Source organism: Pavona decussata, unplaced genomic scaffold (assembly GCF_977016875.1).
Source record: "Pavona decussata unplaced genomic scaffold, jaPavDecu1.1 SCAFFOLD_174, whole genome shotgun sequence".
Lineage (NCBI taxonomy): Eukaryota > Metazoa > Cnidaria > Anthozoa > Scleractinia > Agariciidae > Pavona > Pavona decussata.
Genome location: NW_028145585.1, coordinates 1,755,084 through 1,779,889, shown reverse-complemented (window position 1 = coordinate 1,779,889; position 24,806 = coordinate 1,755,084). Strand labels below are relative to the sequence as shown.

Sequence of the window (24,806 nt, the reverse complement as noted above, 5' to 3'; positions counted from 1 at the left end):
TCGGCCTCCTGTTCAGTGAACATTTCAAAACACAAGTACTCCTTGTATGAAGTAGGCTCCAAGGCTTTCATTTCCCTTGTGAACGGTATCTCCCCAATGGAGGCTGAAATTTAGTCGCTGTGTAAGAACAGCATCAGAAAACAATTCTCCAGACTGTAAATCTCTTTGACGATAAGTCTTCACAACAACTGAATATACTGACCTTGAACTTCATAGCTGTGTTCAGCACGGTGTCTGCTTCCTTTTTTGCCATTGTAGCATTAGAGTGAGCGCCCGCGGCGCTGTACAAAGCCGTGTTAGCCTCTTCGCGCCGCTGACGCGACTCCCTCAAAGCTTGAGTAGAAATTTCCGCTGCCTTCGTCAAATTCATGTTCGCTTTTTCACCGAAGTCTTGCGCGATCGACACAAACTCCAGTAAGATTCCGTTGATTCTTCTGATCTCCTTCAGGTTCAAGGAGTGGTTGTGATACATACTCTGAAAATCGGCGCCAAGTGTAGATTCGACTGATTCTCTTAACGCTGTGACTATGGACAGTTTTGTCAGTGAGTCGTTGATCTGCCTAGCAGCCAGGTATGCGGTGGAATTCGCTTGCTGAATCTGTACAAAAGGAGAAGATATCTGTTAACGGTACTGATCTCTCCCAGGGTCAAACAAAACGGTAACTTTTGTCCAGTTTGGGTGGAATTTTGTGTCGAATCAAATGAAAGCTATCGGTGCTTTACTGTGCTTACCCCTCATTACGTTGCACAAGGTGGTTCCAGTTTTTGAGTCGGTGGAGAAAATCTTAAGTGAACATTTAAAGAAAGATACTGAGCAGCACGTTCCTGTGGTGTTACTACGCCGTACAATATGGTTGACGTTCTATTTAGTTTATAGATGATATTTTTTTACGTGTCACTCAGATGAAAGCGTACTGCGTGGTAATTTCCTATGTTGCAGTTTGTTTTGCTGTACAAGAAAGTTCTAGCTTTGTGTCTAAGGATGACATTATTAAGTGCCACCATTTAGATCAAAGCTTTCGGGAAGTACTTTCCCGCTGTACAAGGGGTCTTAACCTTTTTGAGTCCGTAGAAAAAATTCGAATGAAAACTACTAAGCAGTACTTTCCTGTGGTACTGTGCAAGCTGGTTCTAACTTCTAAGTCTGCGGATGAAATCCTGAAGTGTGACCATTCAAATGAAAGCTACTGAGCAGTACTTTCCTGTGGTGCTGTTTATTATACTGTACAAGCTGGTTCTAACTTCTGAGTCTGCGGATGAAATCCTAAAGTGTGACCATTCAAATGAAAGCTACAGAGCAGTACTTTCCCGTGGTGCTGTTTATTATGCTGTACAAGGTGGTTCTAACTTCTAAGCCTGCGGATGAAATCCTACGGTTTGGCCATTCAAATGAAAGCTGCTAAGCAGTACTTTCCAGAGGTGATGTTTAAAGCACTCCTGAGACTGTGTAAGACATCTCGAACACTTACCATGCTGTAGCTGTTTTGAATACTTGTATAGTTTGCGTGGCCAGATTCATTAGCTCTCAAAGCTCTTTGGCGATAGCTCTCTGCCATGGCCTCAATGCACTTCCAGTCGACGATCACACTCACCCCTCCCCCGCTGGGGCACACCACAGGGAATGACGGGTACATGACAGGAGTACCGGGCGTGATGCGCACGCTCCCGTTAAAGTTGGTCACGTGTTCAGAGAGGTATTTCTGCGCGTCTTTGATCGTACTTTGGGAATTGTTGAGTTCCACTTGGAGCGAGTCAATGGAGCTTTGAATCTGCAAGAGAGAGTATTGATTGAGTACAACTTACGAGCAAACTACATCTAGTTAAGGCAAACAGCAAACTGCGCGTAAATTTCTCCATTTACAGGGAAAAGATCACACGGTGAGAACTGCTTTCCACCCCATCGGTTCATCTCACATAATGCTTCTTTTCGAAGGCAAACCAACCAACAATAAGACGGAAGGGGGAAAAAAATTGTTGAAGAAAAAATTACGACGTCAATTGAAACGTTTTAAAAAGTATTGTCCGGGTTTCTTCGACACAAATGGGTCAGACTGAGAGACACTGGCGTTTTGCTTCCCAATCTGAAATAAACACACTCTACATGGAAAACTCGACGTATAAAGGAATGGCGTAGCTCCCTCAGGACAAGACAGCGCTTGCTTGCTCGTTTAGCATTTGACTCAAGTTCTAAACGAAGTCTACAAAAGTTCGCAACAACACCATTTTTATCTACCCTGTTGATCTGCTCTCGTTTCTTCACCAAATCAGCTCGTCCTCCGCTGCTGAACATTTGATTTGCGTAAGTGACATTGGTCTTTAGCATCTGAAGAGTACTGTTGATTCCGGCCACAGACATACTGCCGAACGAATCCAACAGCTCCGTCACATTGCCACGCAACTGATTCACTTTCTCCGTCTCCTTGGAGATGAGCGCTTCCCAGTTCATATAACACGCCTCTGTACATGGATGACATGACGGTGGACTCCCTAAAAAACACAGATTAAGACCCAGATTCTCCTTAATGTTTTGCATACTTCTCATAGAGAAAACGTTGAGAGAATTGCATTATTTTTATTGTTAAAATTTTTCTCGTGCCTTGAAAATCTGTCTTTTTTTTTTATCTACGAGAAGTGCAAAAATAGCATTGCTGTTTCGTTAATAAACAAAATTTTGCTCAGTCTCCTCGTTTTCTCGAACTAAAAAAATAACGCTTTGCAAAATACAGGCCCTTCAATAACACGAAATTACATGAGATTGAAATTATCGACTGAGATGATTCGCTGTCGCAGACATAGAGATGGTTGTTGTAAAAAAGAGCCCGGCAAAATTTATCACATATTGTAAACAAAAACACCGCAAATAATGAAGTACACAAATCAGAAGTTGAGATAAAAATGCCTAACCATTATTGTTTTTTGTTGTTGCCCTTGTTTGTTTGTTGTTTTCTTAAAAATTGCTTGAAAAGCAGTGACTAAATTTTTGAACTTAGGGAACGTGAAAACAAAGCAATATCTTCATCAATTTCGTACGGCGATTGATGTGAAATGTTTTGCTAATTAAGAGGCTGTTTTCAAGGAGGAGGAAGATCCTGACATAGCATTAGGAAGATCCTAGAAGGCGGATCATCCGAGCGCCATATGTTTTCTGTATTCAGTTTACATGCAAAAGGTTGTACTACGTCCTTGTGCCAGGATCTTTCTAGCGATAGGATCTTCCCAGCTGAGAGATAGGAAGATCCAAGCACCATGTAAACTACCTTCGCCCGGAATGTCCTAGTAAGGGACAAAAAAAATGGCGGCGACAACGCGTTCAGCTGCTAAAGGCCGACAATTTTTCTTCTTTTCCTTCTCCACTTGGTAACCAACCCGACCAAAATTTCTGCATGTAGACCAGACGAAAAGTTGTTTCGCCTTCTAGGATCTTCCTCCCTCTATGTAAACAGGGCCTAACAAAGACATTGTTGTCACCCTTACCAACAGTATGTCGTGCGCATCCTTCACACTGCCTGCCGCCATACAGACCTCCAGCTAAGCTGACCCTGCAGTCACATTGGCCACTTACAGCGTCACAAGTTGTGTTGGCGACCGTCTGATTTGTTGTGCAATTGCAGCCTGAAGAAGAAAACAGACGAAAATGTAGAAGTACCAAGCAAACAGCACACTAAGATTGACACTTGTCAGTCATTGCTGTCGTTTAGGAGTTGAAGCAACCTGCGTCGATAACAGTGAAAGTAACGGTGATAAGTCATGACCCAATGGGAGTCTTCCATGACTGATTAAGGACGGCCCTGTGGGTTAGACTGCTGAGTTTCATGTGTGCAGGTCATCAAATGATTCATTAATAGAGAGATTTGGAATTAAGTTTGTGGCAAACCGCAAACGTCAGAAATGACAACGTGACCATGTTTAAACTTCATTTACCGCTCGCTGTTTTCAGTTTCTCAGTAAAATTAAGTATAGTTTTGCGTTGTTATAAAAGGCCAGAATTATTTTTGCATTATTCTTATCTATGCATTATTTTTTCACGAAAACAAACGCGAATCTCACCCGTGCCGTTTGCTGTAAACGCAATCCTAAATCTCTAATACCTGTCCTCGCTGAGCACTTTGACTAGGTTTCGGAATCTCTATAAGAGAAACTGAACGTTTTCTGTGCGGTTTATTCGGCTCTTGACAACAGCCAGCTACTAAAGGAGTCGTATACCAACTCGTGATAAAATTCATACCGTAAACAAGTTCATAATTCTTTGGAGAACAACAGTTTCAGCGTGAACTGGATTAGTTTGATTACGTTGACAAAATGGCGAATCTCAGTAGAAAACCTCTTCCAAGTATTGAACAATACGTTTGAGGTTTCCAGTTGAGTTAGGCGATGACAAAAGTTGATCAGTCCAACAAGACGAAGAACGGTTCTCCCAATGTAACACGTAAAAAATAAAAATGAAATGAAAATCTGAACAAACGCAGCCAGTCAAAAACGATTGATAAGTACATGTAATAACAAGAACGAAATCGGGCATACCTAAACAGCCTTGTCTGACATCAAAGAAACCAGCACTGCACATGTCACACTTTGAACCAATCACGTTTGGTTTACAGCTACAGTTGCCGTACATCTGCGAGAGGATTGTAGAAGGAAACACTGAATACAATTGAGAACTGGAAGATTTGCATGACAACTTGAGAATTCGCTCCCGATAACCGGAAAATCGTTCCATCGACGACATTTACATAAGTAAAAAGCACAAATCAGACGTTTGAAATTGCCATTTTTACCTTCAATTGTTGTTCACAATATTGAAATTAAGAACAGTTTATCAGAGGCGAATAGTTTTCCGGGTCACTTATCTCCTGGGGATAAAAGCCTGGCCCCAGTTGTTGAAAAAGCGGATAACGCAACATAAGCTGTGCAAACGTCTTACTTACCGAATCACATTGGAGATCAGACGAACCATCACCGTCACAGTTACAAGGCAAGCAGCCAGACGAGGTGTAATTGAAGGCGTATTGTTCACACTTGTCGCAAAGCTTACCAGTGACATACGGTTGACAGTCGCAGTAGCCTGTCATGTTGTTGCACACATTACTAACGGCGCCAACACTGGAACAGTTGCAACCTACGACAAACATGTAAAAGCAGACTTTCAGTTTATAAGTTAGTGAGGTACACAAAACCTTTTTTCGGTATCCACAGACAATGCCGCACTATGTTTATTTTTATTATTATTTTATTTATTTTTTATTTTTTTTAACCCTGCAACCTCTAATATGATTATCGAAGAGCAAATTCTCCTGTCTTGTCCTCGCACTTTTCTTTAAAGTACTGGAGAGAAGTTATAAAAATACCAAGAAAATTCACCTTGAGTGATCACATCCTTAATTCTCATGACCTCAGGGATTGAATAAGCATCGATATTACAAAAATAAAATTTGATGATGATCACTGTTAGGGCTTAAAGGGTAAAGGGAATCATCGGGTTTGTGCTCACTTAATTTTCTCCAGAATCAACAACAGTGAACTCTCGTTCTTGTCGCATGCGCCCTTGTAGTCTGGCCAACTGTTAAATGTCTGTAGCTCGCTATAAGACACTCGCGAGCTTAGCGTTACTAGCATGGGATCGGTGTGGGAAAGGTAATCAAAGCGATAAAACTTTAAAACTTCTAAAAATTAGTACGCAGAAGTGGGTCGGGGAGGGTGCATTTACAAGAATATAATACTGCAATAACAAGAGACTTCTTGATCTCTTGAACGATACATAACACATTGATTGTTGAATACTTCCAAAGGGCTCTTCAGAATTCAATTACGAGGAACTAATAACGGTAAGCTAGAATTCTGAAACAAAAGAGCTTGCATGTAAAACTCTTCAAATGAACCAAGTCTTAAAATGTACATACGTGTGCAAGTTTTGTTCAAGGCACTTCCATGGAACTCAGGTGCACACCATTGGCAGTTGAATCCTGTAGTGTTGTACAGACACTTGAGACACTCCCCCGTAGTCGTGTTACAGTTACCACTAACACCAAGGTCTATGTTATTGCTACACTCACAATTGCGACACTGGCCATCTTGTTCCTGGGAAGAAATCTTGCTCTTAGTAAAAACAGTTACTGTAGGGGTGTACGATTCTTACATGTAATTTAATGCCTAATCAGTTCACGTATGTGACCAATTCATACATTCACAATCAGCATGAATACGAACTATGTAATCAAAAAGCAACTAAATCAAATGTGACCTCATTATTTGACACTAGTTAGTGTATTGGCTAACGTTATGGGTTTTTTTTTTCTTGAAAAAGAACGACGAGAACGATGCGAGAATCACGCTGCAATCTTCGTGTCGCAACTGAGCAGCAAGACGAGGGGGTAAGCCACTTGCTGCGCTAAGATCGTTCAGTTTGAGTCGCACTTTTCTCTATTCGTCAAAGTCTGAAAAAATACCGCCATCATTTATTCACCAAGCGTAAAACAAAATACCACAATTATTTAACATATGTCAATCATCCACATTCAAAATGAGAAATCCTAGCACTATGCAGGATGTTCGTCACATGAACCAAGTTTAATAAATGGCAAAGCTCCCAAGAGTCTCGTTTAGCTCAGTGATAGAGCATGCATCCGAACTAGTAATCGGAAGGTCACAGGTTCGACTCCTGTTGAAAGAACCCAAATTTGGTCTGAATTTCAAAATTGTATTTTGCAATTACGCAACCTTCAGTTAGTTCTTTCCCCCCAAGACGTTATTATTATGTTAATAATTTTTTGTTAGTATTGCAATCAATGTAACATTGCAATTATCCTTATTGAGCGAAAACAAAATCAACTACTCTTTTGACAAAAACTATCTCCTTCCAAATATACCTAAAAATCACCAAAAAATTTACCAAACACCCCAAAACATTGATTTGTGTTATAAGCAGAGCGTTTTTGTATTGCTTGAAACGCGAACGAAATATTTTCCATTAAACCGCGTGAAAATGGCTTTCAAATGTACCCACTCACCCTTGGTCGTCCGAAGTACCCATCCATGCACGTCTCACAGTACCGCCCCTGGTGTCCCTGTGAACAGTTCACACAGGTCGGCAAACCATCGCTTGAAAGAACACAGGTGTTAGCGAACTGATTTCTGGCGTACGGTCCCCCGGGACATGGGCAGGGACTACAGTCCTGGGGCGTGGCGTTTGTAGCGTTACCATACCAACCGTCAGAACACTTTTCACAGTGGTCACCTGACAAAAAATTGCTCAGAAGGTTAATAAATAAAGACGCACGGAGAATTTAAAGTTGTCAGAGCAAATGCCTACAAACCGTTTCATGGGAGTTGCAAAAATCATCATTTGAACTAAACTGCCCATAAAGCAAATAGCTCGGCAAATTGAACTTTCTAGAGTCGTCATTTAGTTTATTACATACGGCCTCTATGGAAAGCAGTTTTTATCTTGTAAAAAAAAATGACGAGTTACCCTATTAAAATAAAGGTTTCTTATCTTGTCTCAATCTAGCTTTTATATTCGTTCAATTTTCGGGAGTGAACATCAAAATTAGATAATGTGACTGATTTTTCACGGTGTTTGCTCCTACATGAAAATATCTGAGGTGCGCAACAAATCAAAACGTCAAATCAAAACGTAAGGATTCAAACTACGTTTGGCGCCAAAACATACAAAATACAACTACTCTTACACCACTTTACATCACAACATTTGGTTTGTTTAAATACGTCAAGGCGCGCAGTTAAGGTTCCTGACTTGAATTCCCAAAATAACGCATTTAATTTCCAGTTTTAAGGAAGGCTTAGGTCTGACCACTGTGCTATAAGGAATAAATTCTCACAAGCTGCGTGAGTAATGATGTATGATTCATCATGCTCAACCCTGATCCCTTACCTGTAGTATTGTGCAAACAGCCAATACAGACGCCAGTTTCGGGATTACAACTATTTGAGTGTCCGTTACACTGGCAAGGCACACAGCTCACGTAAGGCCCTCCATTAGGGGTACTGCGTGTGTAGCCATCGACACACTGTTCACAAAACTGTCCTTTGTACTCTGGAGGACAGTTACAACGCTCCACATTTGATGCATTTTCCGAACTGGAATTTACGCTCCACCTGAAAAAGCAACAATTTCAAAGATTCAGTTTAACAACATTACTTTCTCAATAATTCCTGATAAAACGCACGGCACCTTTCCAACTTGCTTACTTAGTAACCTTTGGTACACATGCTTGGGACCAGATCCCTGTGTGCGCGCTTTGAAACGAGGTCCATGCTTTAGTGTAGAAGACTGTCTCTGCATGACGTGTGTATGTCCCTTCTGTAATAATTGTTAGTACAGCAGCACATGCCACAACATTGCCTCTATCAGTTTTTGACAACTTTACTTCCGTTTAAACCGACCAATGACGAAGTCAACTCTAGCCTCGCTTCCACTCATAGGCCAGGTTACTAAGCACACCAATTGATCATTTTACTGCACACTTACCTAGTGCTCACTATCAAAGTGATGTCACCCATTCTACTGAACAGTTCAGTTGTCAATGAGGTCCATTTGGCTCTGATTCGCAATGAAGTTAAATGACTCAATACCATAATCATCTCACGGTTTGTAGGCTGTCGGCCAGAGGTGTTTCCCACCCTCCAAGCACTTTCAACAAGTTTGACCTGCAAAACCACATGAATTACAGAAAGGGTTTAATTTATAATATTAACAACATGTAAATAAGAGCACTGAGTTCTCAATTGAGTGTTGAAATAATTCCATGCTTGCTTTCGGTTTTACTCCACTAGGCTCTGTAGTCAGTTGGTAAAATTTGTGCCATTTCCTCAATCAATCAGAAGCTAAACCAAAGTAAATCACAACTTGTTCGCATACCTCAGTGGCTCTTCTGAGTAGGTTTTAGAGAAGCACTACTTGAGAGTACAAAGGAAAATTATCCAAGAAACTGCACGCATCCTCAATTTTTGGCTGACACATGTATTCGACAGTTCACAGCCTAGGCAGTATTAACTGAGCTTCCTTGGAATTTTCACAGGTGACAGGTTTGTTTATACACACAGTGAAAATTTAATGATTTTGTTGCAGTCTTACCTCGTATTTATTAAATGTACTTCCTCCTGGTGGTGGAGAACTGAGAGTAGTGACAAGTGGCTGGTTAAACCATTTGCCTTCAAGTATAACATCACCCTTAGAAGAAACTGCAGGATAAGACGCATTGTCCTGTTGTAACTGGAACGACAGTGTAAAGGTGTACGCAAATCGCTGGTCTCCAAGATATTTAGCCGGTGCAACAAAATACACATCCTCCGAACCAATAGTGTTAATCTTCATTGATCCTCTGAAAAAGATTAAAAAGCATGAATTTGACTTAGCCCCCTAACAACCTGTAGTCTTTAAGCAATGGGTTAACTACATAAATCAAGTATGAAAGAAGAAGGTTATTGAGAGTGGTGTATTATTAAGTGCCTGACACAGGCAAGCGTGGAAGAAGTAAATTTTTGTCAGTTTTTGAGCACTCTGTAAGTGTTGTTGCAGTTGTTTTTTAATTCCACAAATGAATTATTTGTGTACAGATTTAATATAAAAATGTATGCAACTGTAAGTAAAAGGCAGGTTTAGTCAAGTTTCTCAAATTATCATTTTTACAGCCCAGTTGAAACAATGCTACTTGGATCCAGGAGTAATTATATATTATGTACCCTGCATTCTAGAGACGAATAATTAAACTAGTAATACTAAAAAGAGTCAGAAGCCTAGCAGTCAAATCGTAATCAACATTACTTACTGATCAAGTGGTCTCACTGGAATGTCCCAGTCTAACAGAACGTTTACAGAGCTGCCAGCACTGTTGATACCAGTCCAACCATCCACATCAACATTGTTAACAAAAACTGACAGTCCAGTTGTAATGCTTGAAATAAACCAGCCAGGGTCAGTTGAACAGTTTGATGTTTTATTTGAACACTGGCACTTCAGGCATCCCTCAGAATGATTGGCAGCCAGACCATAGAAACCAGATGGACATGTGTCGCACTTACGACCAAGCGAATGGACCTTGCAAGGACACTGACCCGAGGATTTGTTACAGGCAAGGGTCACACTTCCTTCAACGTTACAATCACATGGCCTGCAACCTGAGAGGGACATTAAAGTACAAAAAAATTAATGTATTACAGTATTATTCATGACTGCATTTCGTGCTCTACTTACACCTGCACATGACAAATTATTTGTGTGTAGAAGTTGGTTTAGTTACATGTACAAAAATGAAGTTACCCCTTGCTCAAACTTGTACTTCCTATAACCAATACATGTAACTGTAATCCAAAACTAGCTTAAAGGAATGATAAATATCACTACACAAACACATATAATCTTAGCTTGAAGTATTACAGTGTTTCTTTTGACATGATTGTAACTAATTTAGAGTCCTGAATCAACAATCAGTCTGCAGAGAATGGCAAGTGCATGCACAAGTTTTCAGAAAATACCTTCACACATGTCAGACCTTGTGAGTTCTGCCATACTTAGCAGACTGGATCAACCACAAATCAGAGAATCACCAAGTCTTAAAAATGACTTTTACTATTAATCAAGTTACTTCATTGTAAATAACTGTTAACCTGCAACCTAATAAAGTACAGTATCAAAATTTGTGAAATTTGTGCGAAGAAAACTAAATAAATGCAGTAAGTGTTCAGAACCTACCAGGCTACCACACAATATGACAATAAACCTCACCTTGGTCTGTTAGATTGTAAAACTGGTCAGCACATCCTGAACACTTTGCTCCATTTACCCCAGGCTTACAGCTACACACTCCACTGTTACCATGACACTGAAGGCTACTGGAGTACACTGGGTGACAGTTACAAGCGGAGCATCCAGCTCTACTGTTAAAGTTATAGAAATTCTGCCGACAACTGTCGCACTGGAGGCCAATCACATTTTCCCTGCACGAACACTGCCCCGACTCAGGATGACAAGAAGTTTCATTTGCACCAATCTGGTTACAGTCACAAGCTGCCAAAGCAAATGTACATGTATATTATACACTTATTACCAACTGGAGATCTACAATGTATGACTTGATTTTTTTTTTCTTTTTTACGTACATGATCAATGAGCCTATGGGTCACATCCCTGCAATTATCATATTTATACTTTCACATAGACCTCTTTAATATTGAAATGCCCCACCCTCTGGTTTAAAATCAGCACCCTTAATAAGAGATCAAAACAGATTTATAATGCATTTCGAAACTTGCAACTGTACTGTCAGCCATTTTCTCTTGACATGGTATCTACCTTTGGAGAAAGCCAGTCTAATCACGGCAAATTAATGAATGATGCCTGTACGTATATTCACCATTAAAAATCTTCCTATGACAATTCAATGAAAACCTGGTATGTGAATTTTCAATAACCACTATCTCACCTTTACAGCCGCGACCAGAGGTGAAGTTAAAATAATCAGGCCTACATGCTTGACAGGTGCGACCAATCACATTCGGCTTGCAGGAACACTGGCCTCCATTTCTCTCACACTGTCCAGGGTTATTTGACCCAACACTGTTACAGTCACAACCTTAAGAAGGAAAGTGAAGAGGCCGACATTTTGTGAGCAAAAGTAAATTAATCCTCGTGCAATATTGTTCTGTGATGGACAAACTGCTTCAGACTTGTACGAGCAAGATTTCTCCCCACAGTTACCTACATATAGTTGCAATAGTTGGGCTCAAAAATATGTTAGAATGCCGTTTGTTCAAAGCATCTCCCTCCCTCTCCCTCGCAAGCAATGTTGTTCCAGAGAAAAACAGAAGCAGTGACATTACACATGCACAACACCGATTTGCTCAACCAACAATGAACCAAGGGAAAGGGGTGGTGTTTCAATGACTCTTGAAAGTCAAATTGCAGCTACTTCCCTGCAAAACAAACTCGCTAGATCAATATTAAAGGTTATTAAAAACTGAGGAACATGTAAAAAGGATTATTAGACATAAAAAGTGCATTCATGAGTGGAATGCCTGTAAACTAGCTTTGGGTACAGCTATTAGTGCATTTCCACTATTTACATTTTTTTAACATTGTGGCCGTCACTTTAACCAAAGAACGTGCACTCTCCGACTTTTTTTTTGTTCCAAACTGTCCATTGTTACGTTTCTTTCTTTCCTTTTCTTTTACTGACTGTATACTGTGGCCTCATTTTCCCTAAAACTTCATGTAAACCAACAAAAAAGGACTGCAATGTTCATTGAATAATACTTATTGAGGACCGCATGCAAAACTTTAGGCGCTTTTGAACAAAATGAAAAAAATCAACCTTGACTAACATTTAACACAAGACAGTTATGATCTCAGACTGACTCACTTTGTCCTTCCCCATATATCTCTCCAAACACTGGAGCAAGAGCAGCACTTCCTGCCTCAGAATTTGCTGACCAAGTCCGCAAAGAAAATGACAAGTTGTAATAACGTGTCATATTTTCTTGTACTGCAGGTGAAGCCTCCTTGAATGCATCATACTCTGGTACAGTTGGCATGGCAACAACCTGGGTATCAAAGAAAATATATTAACTTTCATTCATGTGCAAACAAAACTAAGTTTCATATGAAGCGTTAAATGCACTTTAAAGCCTTGATTTCATAATGATCATGTTCAAAACAACTCAGAAATGGCCTTTTAATTAATTTTCTATCAAGCAGGCATTAATCACAAATTAGAGCAAGCAATTCAATTTGCATTTTCTACAGACATTAAGGACGGTGGCTACTTTTGTCACTGCGCATACAGTCTGTACATTCTGCGCATCTTGAGATACTCGAGTTTCCAATGGGTCAGGTACCTACTAATGCAGCGATATTTTTGTGCAGTTTAAAACTATGCAGAGAAAGCAGATGTTAGCAAGTACTCTTGGTATCAAAAAAGAAAATTGGGAGTAATCATTCATTTTTCAGAGATAATAAAGCTTCAATTTGGAAATAAAATGCCATACATTGCTTTGTTTTTTACTGCTTTATAAAATAAATGTTGCTTAATTATCTCCAGAAAATGCATGGTTACCTCCAATTTTCATTTTGGATTCCAATAGCCCTTGCTAAGATCTGCTTTGCGCACATAGTCATAAACCGCACAAAAATACTTCTTTATTAGTACAGGTAGGCACCGTCCTTATTAAGTAAAAATGACATTTACATCACAGGCAGGCAGGGATGTCACTAAGAGCAGGCTAGCAGCAAATTTCTCGTGTAAAAAACACTCTTATCACCAGCTGAAATTTTAAGAGAAAATGAAGACTGACAAAGGCAAATTTAACTTAAAAGTGCACAATCCGATAAAGCTGGCTAGGTTTATCAATGATCCTGCTGAGGTTTTTCTTAGTTATCATCCCTGGGCAGGCCAAACTTACAGAGTCCACCACGATTTCTGCATCTGGTATTGCCCTCCTCCTCCTCCTCACTGCTACCTGTGCACTCCCAAATTGGATCTCCAGGTTCACTCGGTACTGACCAGCTAACAAACACCGCTTTCCAAAATCATGAGCTTCTTGTTCAGATGTCACCCTACCGCTAAGAACGTATGGCTCGTTGCTAACAACCTGGGTGTCATTGTTACAGGAAAAGGGAACAAATGCTGTTCGCAGCAAAGCCTCTATTCTGATTGTTTCCCAGTTGTAGTTTGTCTGAAAAAAAATGTCACTCAGTTATATGGCAATCATAAATAATTTGCCACTCGTACATATAATAATTTATTACATAACATTTTGTAAGAACATCTCTTCTTTTCAAATCACAGTAGTCTGCAAGCAAGCTCTCTTTGGGGTGGTAGGGTGGTTCACAGGCTCAATACACACACAGAGCATTATGCAGAATACAAAGGAAAGAAATTGTCCATTTAAACAACAAATTGACCACTCAGTTCTTTAATTAAAGGGGGCAATGCTCACATACATGTATCATAACTTTATTCACCAGACACAGTACAAATTAAATCTTTTAGCAAGGACAACAACATTTTATTTACTATCTGAAAAATAAAGAACACATTAATTCCTGAGTTTACAAGTCAAGCCACATCATACAGTGTATGTGACTGGTATTTTTGAAATTTGAACAGAGTTTTGAAATTTACATATCAGTTTTGAACACCGCCAACAAGACTTCACAGTTCCCATAGAAATTTCTGGTCATGCGTGACATGGATTGAATGTAATAATTATTAATATATGATGTTCCTGTGCACAGCCCTCCCTCAGATTTGCAAATGGCAACATCATTAAAATATTAATGACACCCGCATAAACAAGAGTTTGCCCATCTTCCCAACCAACACGAATGTCGTTTTGGGCACTCTAGAGTGCGCACAAAAGTGTCAGAAGAAACGCATTCTTTCTGACTTGCGTTCCATTTTAAACTGGAACGCTTGGGAAACGCTAAGGGAACCCTAAGGGAACGCTAGGGAAATGCTCAGGTAATCCAAAGCAGAACGCTTTAAGAATGCGTCCAGGGCAGCGTTCTCTGACATTAGGTTACTTCTGTGCCGTACTATTATTGAATACATTGTAAGATTCACCAAGTAAGTCAGTATAAACATTGAAACATCATACTACAGGTAAGCTTCTCCTCCTAATTTTCCCGAGGAAGAGCTTAAGAGGGCGTCCAGAAAAGAGCCTTTAAATAAAATTATGTATCTATGAAGTAGAGGGGTTAAGTAAAACAACTTATCTTACCATGTATCGCAGAACAAAATTAAAGAATCCAGTTTTAGGTATGTTTATTGTGAATTGAAGTGTAGTTGGTGAAGAAGCATTTGCACCTTCATTCAGTACCACGCCCACTACAAGGACACTATTTCCAGCTGTGTTAGTGATGGTCGTAGAGTTTATCCTCTTCTCTGGAGGCTGTAATAAAGACAAACAGGATTCAATGACGAAAAAATCATCCTCTTTAACTCGTGAATGCGTGCATGCGCAATGAACGAGTTATAGCGATGGTTTGGATGGTGGGGTTTTCACTTCGTTGGTGGGTTGTTAACTTTCAGGCATGCAAAGTGAATGGGTGATCGTAATGTAGCGGAATTTCATTCTGGCGCTGGTCAAAGTTAGCGAATTTTGCGTTTACGGAAGGGAAACACACTTCTTGGAAACGGTGAATCACAATTGTGCTTAAGTTACGCAAGCCATATAATTCTGATGATCATTCACTTAATATTCAATTTATTCTTTGTTCCAATGCAAGCTTGATTTACAAATGTATGTAATGTACAGAGCTATCTTAAGTTTCACTTAGATGTAACTAACAATGTATCTTCTATTTCAGCAGTTACTCGTTTATAATCAAAAAAGGTGGTGCACTGTTAAATTGCCAGTTTATCAAGATCTATGAAATTTGAACTTTATTATTCCCAGAGAGAAAACAACTACATGTAAGTCTTAAATTTATGGATGGTGCAAAACAGAATATATTTATTATTAATATATGTTCCATATTGTACTCACAGTCACAGCAACGGCATCTTCAGCTTGGAAAGTCATAAAGTCTACACTAGGCACAAAAAATCCTGACTCAATGATGTGACATTTGTCCCCTGAGAATCTCGGACGGCAGTAACATTGGCCAGTTGACGAGCAGGAGCTGTTAACTGAACCAGCCATGTCACAGTTACATGCAGTACACCCTGGATTTTGTGACGTCAAGCCATAGTAGCCATCCTAAGTAAACAATAATGGACAAAAATATAAACAACAGGAAAGCCATGTTGGCAGCCAAATTTTTGCTCCATTGTATACCTCCCTTGCTTCTTTCTCAGCGCCATCAAGTTAATTGAATGTAGTCTTAGTCCCTAACCTGGGAACAGGTTTCCCCGCCCCCCTCCCCCCACCCCCCTATTCTCACCAATGTCAGTATCTGGTCAGAGGTAGCCCAAGCTCAGGATCTGATAGAAATAACCTGATGTTCATTTCATATAAACTTTAACATTGAGGTATGGGAGGATAGCCTCAGACCATACAGCCTGGAGACACGCAGTAAAAACAGGAGTGGAAAAAGCAGTTCAAGCGAACCGTCTCCAACACCATGCAATGAAGAGACAAAAGAAGAAGGCATCAACACCACAAGATGACTCTGTTTTCATCTGCGTCAACTGCAACAGAGATCGCCATTCAAGGATAGGACTACGTAGTCACCACAGACATTGTTCTGCAACAAGGCCCATCCCGTTGTCTCAGGAGAGAGAAGGAGGCTGATGATGATAAACATTGTACATGGAAAATTCACTTCAGAACTACTGTACAGCCATAAATTTAGAAATAAACTTTGCACTGTTGTCACTCTTCCCATGTATTCAATTTTTAAAACTGATTGAAGCAGGCAAGTACCCGCTTTAGGTTTCGCCGTAATTAATTTTGTGCGTTATGTTGCACTTCTCTGCCTGTCCTGCTTGCTTGCTTGCTCCTTTATCCCTCCCTCCCTCCCATACACTGGTTTCTGGTGCAGTGTTTACCAGTGCCTGAACTGGTGGGCTGTGGCTGGGTTGCCATGGAGACCTCATTGCTGAAAAAGGGGATTGTTGCCCTCCTCTCTTGCTACCTTTATGACACCAACCCTCCAATAACTCAATTGACAAATTGACTTTGCTTGCAAGGGGTAGCACTGAATTATTTCTGACCAAAATAATTGGATTTCGGAAATGTTGGTTTTTGAGGAGACAGGAAAATCTGAAGTAAATAAATTGCACGATCACAAGTTTGATGATGACAATACCAGAAACAATTTACAGTCCAAAGAAAGAACAGTCCAGTCATTTTCCTCACCTGGCATTTGTTGCATGTCCGTCCAGTCAGCAATGGTTTGCAGGGACACTGCCCACTGACTTTGTCACACACATTTGATCCGTTCACTGTTCCAGTAAGGTTACACCTACAATCTAACCATCCAAAAAAACATAATGCATAATGCAGAACTGTATGCTGTGCATCTACATGTACATTCTTTGTTTTCTCTAAACTTGTGCAGCCAATTCTTTCAATGTAGATTCCAACCTACCTTCACATCCTGCCTCGTTGCTTGAGCTCAGTCTCCAGTATGTATCACGGCAAGTGTCACAGGCCCTTCCAGTCACATGACTTTTACAAGCGCATTGTCCAGTTATTCCATCACATGTGGAGCTGTCTGCTGACCTGTTTACACCAGGGACATGGCATGCACAGGCTGATGAAATGAACAAAATGATTTTAATTTTTGTTCCCCAGTCCTAAAGAAACAAAACTGCTTTCACCTGAAGCCTACGTTCAGAAAAAGTTGATCTCACAACAGTGTAAGAAGTAATATTACTATTACTACAGTCAACTCCCTTTAGTGCAGACACCCTCAAGACTGCAAGTTAAGCCCCGTTTATGTGGAGAAAAGGACTTTACCTGGGGCAAAAGGGTCACTCACCTACCCAAGCTACCCTGGGCAAGCCAACTTTTCATACATTTCCTTACAAAACTTGGGGAACTGTTTACATGAGAAACAAAAAGTTGGCTTGGCCAGAATGGTGACCCCCCTAGCTGGGTCATCCTTTTTCGATGGTAGGGTCATCCTCCTAGTCGGGCCAATTTTTCTCCATATAAACAGGGCCTTAGTGTCCTTAATAGCGAGAGTCCATAATAGTGGGAATTTATTTCAGCCAAACTTCTATCATTTATTTTTGCCTGTGATTTAGCTGCTGTCAGAGTGTCTGTATTATCAGGTTGTCCGCAAGGCAAGATTGACTGTATAACTTGCAGTCAAATTATACTTTTCTGAGTCACACTGTAATCAGGATCCTGCTGATTCAAATGTTAAGCTACTGAGAATTTGAACACAACAGAAACCTTGCCAATGCCACAGAAACCTCTGAGATCAAAACTAATCATGGTACTTACAAAGACAAGTGTTTGAATGATTCTGAGGCACATCTGGATTTCTATAGAAGGACCATTTACAGAGATGGCAGTAGTCCCCATACGTGTTGTCTCTGCAGTTATCACACACTCCGTATCCTTTGGTTGCATTATAGGTGCAGCTATCCGAATGATTATTACACTCACAGGCTGCAAAAAGATTATAAATTTAATTAAAATTAATAATGAAGTTGACTTACTAGTGAGTTGACTAGTATATATTAATCAGCTTTCGGTTGTAGTTACACATACAAACATCACCCCTTTTGCGGCTTGCCTTTTATTTTGGGGAAACATGTATTCCTTGATGAGAGAATTTATTTACTTCAGTGGTCAAACTTGATATTCCTTATGAGCAACCACATAGAGTCTGAGAGTTACCTAGTATCTAGAGTTTTTCATATCGTTTTGAGCTTGGGCACATAGGCTAGAACTTTACCTATCTGTCAATTGAGAATAACTGTAAGTTGAATATAATTATGTGTTTTGTTCTTAACAAGGACAAGTGTTTAAATGTAGGTGTTGTAAAGCATATTTTTTCAAGGTGCAGAGTAGCGGCCTGTTTAAATACAGTACTATGATAGTGAGTCAGCCAAGTAACAAGCAGACTGGCCTGTTTTAGCACAATCTGAGCTTGTGACTATATATGTCAGCCAGTTGTAAGCTAAAAACATCTCATGTGAAAAAATTAAACCTGCCTGCTCCCACGTGCACAGGCAAATTTTGCTGAACGAAGGGACCAAAATAGTCAGGTGACAAACTCCAGCCCAGATAGCAGGCTGGTTTTTTCCACATGCGATGGAGGGCAACTTTCATCCTACATGACTGTACAGTGTATTTACTGACGCAGCCAATAAGTGGCATCGCCTGCCTTCGCCTGCCTTCATATTAACAGGCTCAGCTACTACTCATGAAACTACAGAAATATATTAAACACCTTCACAAGCTTCTCTGATGCGATAAGGTTTGTTGTTGAAGAGTGGGAGACATCTCTCACAGTTGTGCCCATCAGTATTCCTCTGGCATACGCACTTTGAAATATCCTAGAAAGTACGAAAACAATTATTAGCAATTACACTGCACATGTATGTACACAGTGGGTGTACATGTATGTAGTGTGATGTACCACATATACTTGTCTTGTGAGTCTAAACACTTTCACTTACAGATAAAAGAAAGTTAAGTATGGCTCAAAATACAGCTGCAGTCTTGTTACAAGCCACATTTTTACAAGTTGTATGTAACTGTATGTATTCATTTCCTTTTACAATTTTACAATATATTAATTGTTTTTATTGCTGCAATCGCAATGAAATTGCAAGAATGGACCACTGAAGGGTATGTTTCATTAACGAAATTGAAAAAGAAAACTTGTGGTATAATTAATTTCAGTTTCAGTTTCAGTTGGTTGATTTTCACATTTTTTTTTTTTTTTTACATTTTTTTGAACAACAAATGTGTACTGCCCTCAGTCCTTGCAACTTATGTGGGACATACCAAATAACATCAAACAACAAATTCTCCTATCTTGTCCCCATACTTTTCTTATAAAAGTTCTAGAGAGATGTAATTAAAACTACAAGGAACTTTACCTAGGGTGATCATATCTCATGACCTCAGGGGTAATGAATAAGCATTGATGTTACAAGGAGAAATTTTTTTTGCCGATCACTTTGGTATGGCATCATGTAACATTTTGTTGACTATTCTTCCAAAAGAAATAGAAAATTACTGCTTTACATGAATAATCATTTTATGTACAACCCAATTCAAAAAATGCTACACTGTATTTAAAAGAATTTTGAATGAGTTCAAAAATATTTTTATTACTACTTCATGTTCCCCTTCAGCTTAGGTTCAAATATTAATAGTTTTCTAGCTGTACACCTCTTGTGTTTGTATCCAGCTACATGTATGTAAGTAGCTGTAAATATAAATTGGATTGATTATAAACTCTTCTTACATTTGGATCACACGCTGATGCTTGTCCATTACAAAAACATGAGGCCAAGACATCCCAGTCAGACACAGTAAAGTAAAAACTCTTTTTGAGAGACTCCGTGATAGCTTCTGGGTCAAACTGACTTGACGTTATGAATTTCACCAGCACCATTTTGAGATTGGTCATCAAAAAGAACGCCTGTTTCTCTGGATCAGTGAGAAGATTTTGCGCAGCATCCGTATCGCGCATTGGCGAATAATAGAGCTGCAACAGAATACAAAAGAGATTGATAAAAAAATCAGTGATTAAATGTTCAATCAGTACGGCACCTCTAGATGTGAGTTGGAGTACAAGATTGGCTTTCCGATTTCAAACCAGTCACATCCCCAAAACTCTTGCTCTTTCCTGTTACTTACCAGCAGATAAGGGGAACCTAAAAGCAAGATTGGTGTGATAAGTGATTATCTAAAGTACACAGACTAGATTTGAAAATTTGAATTTGAAAAGTTGCACTTGTACTCAGTCTCACACTAGCACAAAATCTTAAGGTCTCTATACATGCAGGTACAGCTGTAGATAAAGTTACATGCACATTTTAGGGAAAGGGGAAAGGGTGGGGATACTCCCTTTATAACTTACTGTAACTACGTTTACCACTTTTAGTACATATTGGTCAAAAGCTGTTTTTTTTTTTCTTTAAATTGGATCATAGATGTATGTTTTGTCATTTTGGCCTGACACTGGATGCAGTTTTTAACAAAAGCACGATCTCAACATTTTACACATAAACGGCATACTGAAAACTCTTTTTTCATGTTGTATCATTCCACATCATAATACACTTCTGACTATGCACATTTCTGGTCTGAAAATGGGTAAGAATTTTCCAGGTTTACGAGGAAGTTGTATATAATTTGCTATAACATTTACTTACAATCCAGAACATTAAACCCTTTTGTATCTCTCATTCAAAACTTTGATCAATAAATTAAACCTAGTTTTCTAGTTTTGGAGTTGGAGGATAAATGTCTCTGCGATTATCTTCATTCTGCTCTATAAGTAATAAGGTAAAGTCAAGATAAATGCAATTGTATCAAGTGTCTTGTAATTTCCAATGTGAAATTCATAAATAACAATTACATGGCCAATTTTGTATGTATGTACAACAAATTTAACATTACCATTACAAGCCACAAAACATTCATCATTCATTGCCACAAGGCCAATTTCAAGACTTCTTGCAGAAGTGCCAATATTTACTTCCCCAAGTGCCAATTCACGTTTATTACCTGCCACTTTATGAATTTAAATTGAGAGTTGTATATTTTTTCAAATCCTTAAAACAGCCAGTCACATGCCTTTACACCTGTATATAAACTCCGTACAAAGCAAGAATAAAAGTTCCTTTCTTGCAGGCTAATGACAACGAGAAAACTATTTTCAAAAAATTATTAAAATTGCAGACTGACATTTCCTGAATAAATTAATAATCACACTTTTTTTCCAGCTTGAAGCACGTAAATGTAAGTGAGAAATTACTTCAGGGCACCAAAATTGTACATTTACGGGTATTACCAAAAACATAAATATTGTTTGATTTCCATTTTCTATACAACATCTACACTATTAATGTGATGTAATCTCTGAAGAATTCACAGAACGAATACTGCTGTCACAGACTGTAAACAAACGCATCACTTGAATGTGCTATTGTACAAATATAGTCCACGACATTCCTAAACCTTTAAAGATTTACAGGAGCACAGCAGGCAAAAATAAATTGATAAATATTGTTTATTACAGCCACAAGCGGTTATCAACAACAATGCTGATAATTGCAATGTAATGTGGCTGGAAAAGAAACGATGTCTTGGAATGCACACATTAATTCAAACTGGTGCCTGCCTCAATTATTTACAAAATGGATAGCCCGATTGAAGTACATGTAAAATGTTTAATATTTTACCAAGAAAAGTAATCGCATGTTTAGGCCGCAGATGCGTTGCAAAAGTCGAATAAACAAAAGAACCACTAAAGACGGCTGCATAAAGCAAATTACTAAAACGTTTGTCAATCGCCATTTGTAAATTTTTGCGGTCTAATGGTGAAGTGGTAACACGATCCTTGGAAATGAACAACGCTCAGTAAACACACCGTTTCTAAGATTCTGTGTTTACAAGGAAGTAAGGCAAAGGATCCTTTAATTTTGCTATCTAACACTTTCTTTTAGGAAACAAAGCACTGTGAAACAAACTCCTCGTAAAATAATGCCACAATGTATCTCGATTAACAGGTTGTATATAAAAACCTGAACAACCACATAAGCAAGCCTACAATACGCAATAACCGCAACTTCAGCCATTCTGGTATAAAACAGCTGGAAGCTAGCATATCAAGTCTCAAAAAGAATCATCTAGAGAAAATAGAACTCTACATCTTGTAAGGCAAATGCAAAATAAAGATTGCAAGCCGTTTAACCCAGCATTACTTCCTTCGACGGTAAAAAAAATTCACCTTCGTAAAATGTAAATTGTCCACTGTAGTCTTAAGCTTACCTGCTTCGAAGGATTTGTCCCCGGGTCGATCTTGAAACACTGGACTTTTAAACCCTCTCTCTCGTTATCTGGAGTTTCTGGCATGTTAAAAAACCTCGTACAGTTTGTGGCAAAGTAAGTTATAGGCCTGTAGGTTAAGCCTGAGTCGTTGGACTTCAAAAAGTACATCGCAGCCGGCAGTTCGTGATAAAAAGTCACCACAGATTGATAAAGCATAAATGTTCTACCAATATCTAGCTGTAAAACAACGGGAAATTCGTAGTTTTTCGATTTCCAAAACTTATCGTCACTGATTTTATCATACACGTTACTCGGAGGATGTTTAAGGTTTGGATCATTGGCGTTGCAAACTTTGTCGCACTGCAAGTTGAGGCAGTATACTTCCTCCGGATCGCCGCATGTTGAGTTCGCAGATACATTAAATTTTCCAGCAATGTCTGAAGGAGCTGGATAGCAAGGTCCACTACTGCATAGATTCTGACAAGAAACAATCTGGGCTGCAAAAATTGTAAGGATGCACGAGATGACGAAGTTCGAAGTCCCGCAATTCGAACACGGCTGAGAAGGGAAGCGTCTTCGAGTGCAACGCATTTTCATTCCAATTTGCTATCTTGCCAGCTTCATTTGCCCGTTTTGTAAGCTAAAACTGATACTTTTAGTCCAACTTCCTTCAAGAATTAGAATTCCGATGTACGAGCTGTCTGGATTTCGCAAAACAGACGAGCAAACGACTCAAAGTTTTTTCACCACAATAGAATTTGACTCCTTCGGTCAATTTGAACGCCAAGTGTAATTTGACAACCGCTGTCATGAGAATCTCGTTTCAATCACGAGGGTGAAATTATTCTTGTTCTTTACCAGAAAAACCTACCTGTAAAATTCATAAAAAACAAACTGGAGTAAACCAAATAAATTCAAAGGGGTGTTAAAAAGAAAATAAGTCAACTAAAAATCTTTTTTGCTTTGGAAATAGAAGAAATTCGGCAGACGATATATTGATTGGTATTCATATTCTCTTTACTAACAAACGGTTAACTGAACGCCGTACGCGCCTTCGCTGCTAGGTAACCATCAGAACTGGGCTTAAAAATTAAACTTATTTATTTTGCATGAAACAGATGAAAGTTTGTTCATTTTGCTAATGTGTTCCGGTTTTAAGAATAACGTCTACTAGAGCAACTCAAATTTAATCATGTTGCATAGAATTCTATCTCGGAGTGGAAATCTGAAGAAACTAAAGATTGATAAATATGGAATATTACGTCATCAATTGAGAACCCATGTGTTTGACAGTTTCTAGGAAGTTGCGTTGTTGTTTGCAGGACGTTTTTTATGCAACTGATTTTAAGGACCCGGCCCGACTTTAGCGATGAATCTTGTCTTGCGTTTATGTCGAAAAAAATCAGAACGTGCAGGATAAAAGTAATTGCATACTATCCAACGCGTGCTCCTGGAATAATAAATAGACAAACCAACTGACTTGATAGGGTAAATTGGCGACCGTAAAGAGAAACAAAAGCTTACGTTTCGAGCGTTAGCCTCTTGCTCCAACGTTCAAAACTTAATTAATGTCACTGAATTTTTTCGCCTTTACAGTGGCCAATTTATCTTTTTGATCTAAGATCAAAACGCTGGATTACTGACTCAAATGATTTCACTATTACGACTGGAAAGCCAAAAACACTGCACGAACTTACGACCCTGGGTAGGAGGGGGGAGGGAGAGACTTCTGCTAGTTAGCTAAGCTGAGGATCACACTTTCCCCTCTGGAAAGCCTTATACTCAGGCTACTAGCTAGCTCATAGCGAGACAAACGAAGACAGAGCTACGCCGAGACCCGTACAATCAATTTAAATAATTAATACTTTTGTTTTAACAATCAAACCCCGAAGTTACTGACTCAATGACTTCACGATTATGAGAGACGCAATAAGAAATGATACACGTTTGGGCCGAAATAAATGTAACTAATTACAAGCTCACGACATTGCGCCCCAAAGCATTGAAAGCCGAAATTGACCCAAACGTGTCATTGAGAGAGAGAGAAATGTGTAATAAAATAAAGGAAAAATTAAAAAACAAACTGAGCAAGATGCTCTGTAAATAACCCTGCGGCGATAATGTCGGCTACCCCCGTGCTGCTGGCCAGGGGATTGGGGGAAGCACTAAATACGTTTGGTAAGCGTCGGAACGGCAGTCCCCATGAAGCTTGCTTAGATGCCCGAGGGGACTCTCACAGGAAAGGGGCGGGGACGCTCGTCGGAGGTTAAAGGAGACCAATCTGGGCATGGCCCAAACTTTTTTGACCCCCTTAAAGAGACCATTTTAAAACACAGACAAATAAAAAATACACTTTTCGCGTGCAACCCTAAACGATACTT

The 24,806-nt window shown here is 39.4% G+C and overlaps 1 protein-coding gene across 1 annotated transcript in view; it reads right to left on the bottom strand.

Annotated features, from left to right (window-relative positions):
- Positions 1 to 23,207, bottom strand: part of LOC146463926 (laminin subunit alpha-3-like) — a 29,508-nt gene extending 6,301 nt beyond the window's left edge. The window contains exons 1-24 of the mRNA XM_085083888.1: positions 22,426 to 23,207; positions 19,892 to 20,134; positions 18,866 to 18,971; positions 17,911 to 18,078; positions 17,048 to 17,212; positions 16,816 to 16,928; positions 15,502 to 15,714; positions 14,734 to 14,904; positions 13,414 to 13,686; positions 12,375 to 12,555; positions 11,439 to 11,588; positions 10,742 to 11,023; positions 9,786 to 10,134; positions 9,092 to 9,338; positions 8,486 to 8,664; positions 7,889 to 8,112; positions 7,005 to 7,231; positions 5,898 to 6,075; positions 4,926 to 5,116; positions 4,522 to 4,615; positions 3,475 to 3,612; positions 2,234 to 2,487; positions 1,470 to 1,769; positions 203 to 598 (exon numbers count right to left, since the gene is read on the bottom strand). Of these exons, the coding sequence (XP_084940014.1) occupies positions 203 to 598; positions 1,470 to 1,769; positions 2,234 to 2,487; positions 3,475 to 3,612; positions 4,522 to 4,615; positions 4,926 to 5,116; positions 5,898 to 6,075; positions 7,005 to 7,231; positions 7,889 to 8,112; positions 8,486 to 8,664; positions 9,092 to 9,338; positions 9,786 to 10,134; positions 10,742 to 11,023; positions 11,439 to 11,588; positions 12,375 to 12,555; positions 13,414 to 13,686; positions 14,734 to 14,904; positions 15,502 to 15,714; positions 16,816 to 16,928; positions 17,048 to 17,212; positions 17,911 to 18,078; positions 18,866 to 18,971; positions 19,892 to 20,134; positions 22,426 to 23,022 (5,439 nt within the window). The 5' untranslated portion in view covers positions 23,023 to 23,207. The remainder of the gene's footprint in view (positions 1 to 202; positions 599 to 1,469; positions 1,770 to 2,233; positions 2,488 to 3,474; positions 3,613 to 4,521; positions 4,616 to 4,925; positions 5,117 to 5,897; positions 6,076 to 7,004; positions 7,232 to 7,888; positions 8,113 to 8,485; positions 8,665 to 9,091; positions 9,339 to 9,785; positions 10,135 to 10,741; positions 11,024 to 11,438; positions 11,589 to 12,374; positions 12,556 to 13,413; positions 13,687 to 14,733; positions 14,905 to 15,501; positions 15,715 to 16,815; positions 16,929 to 17,047; positions 17,213 to 17,910; positions 18,079 to 18,865; positions 18,972 to 19,891; positions 20,135 to 22,425) is intronic.
- Positions 23,208 to 24,806: the final 1,599 nt, after the last annotated feature.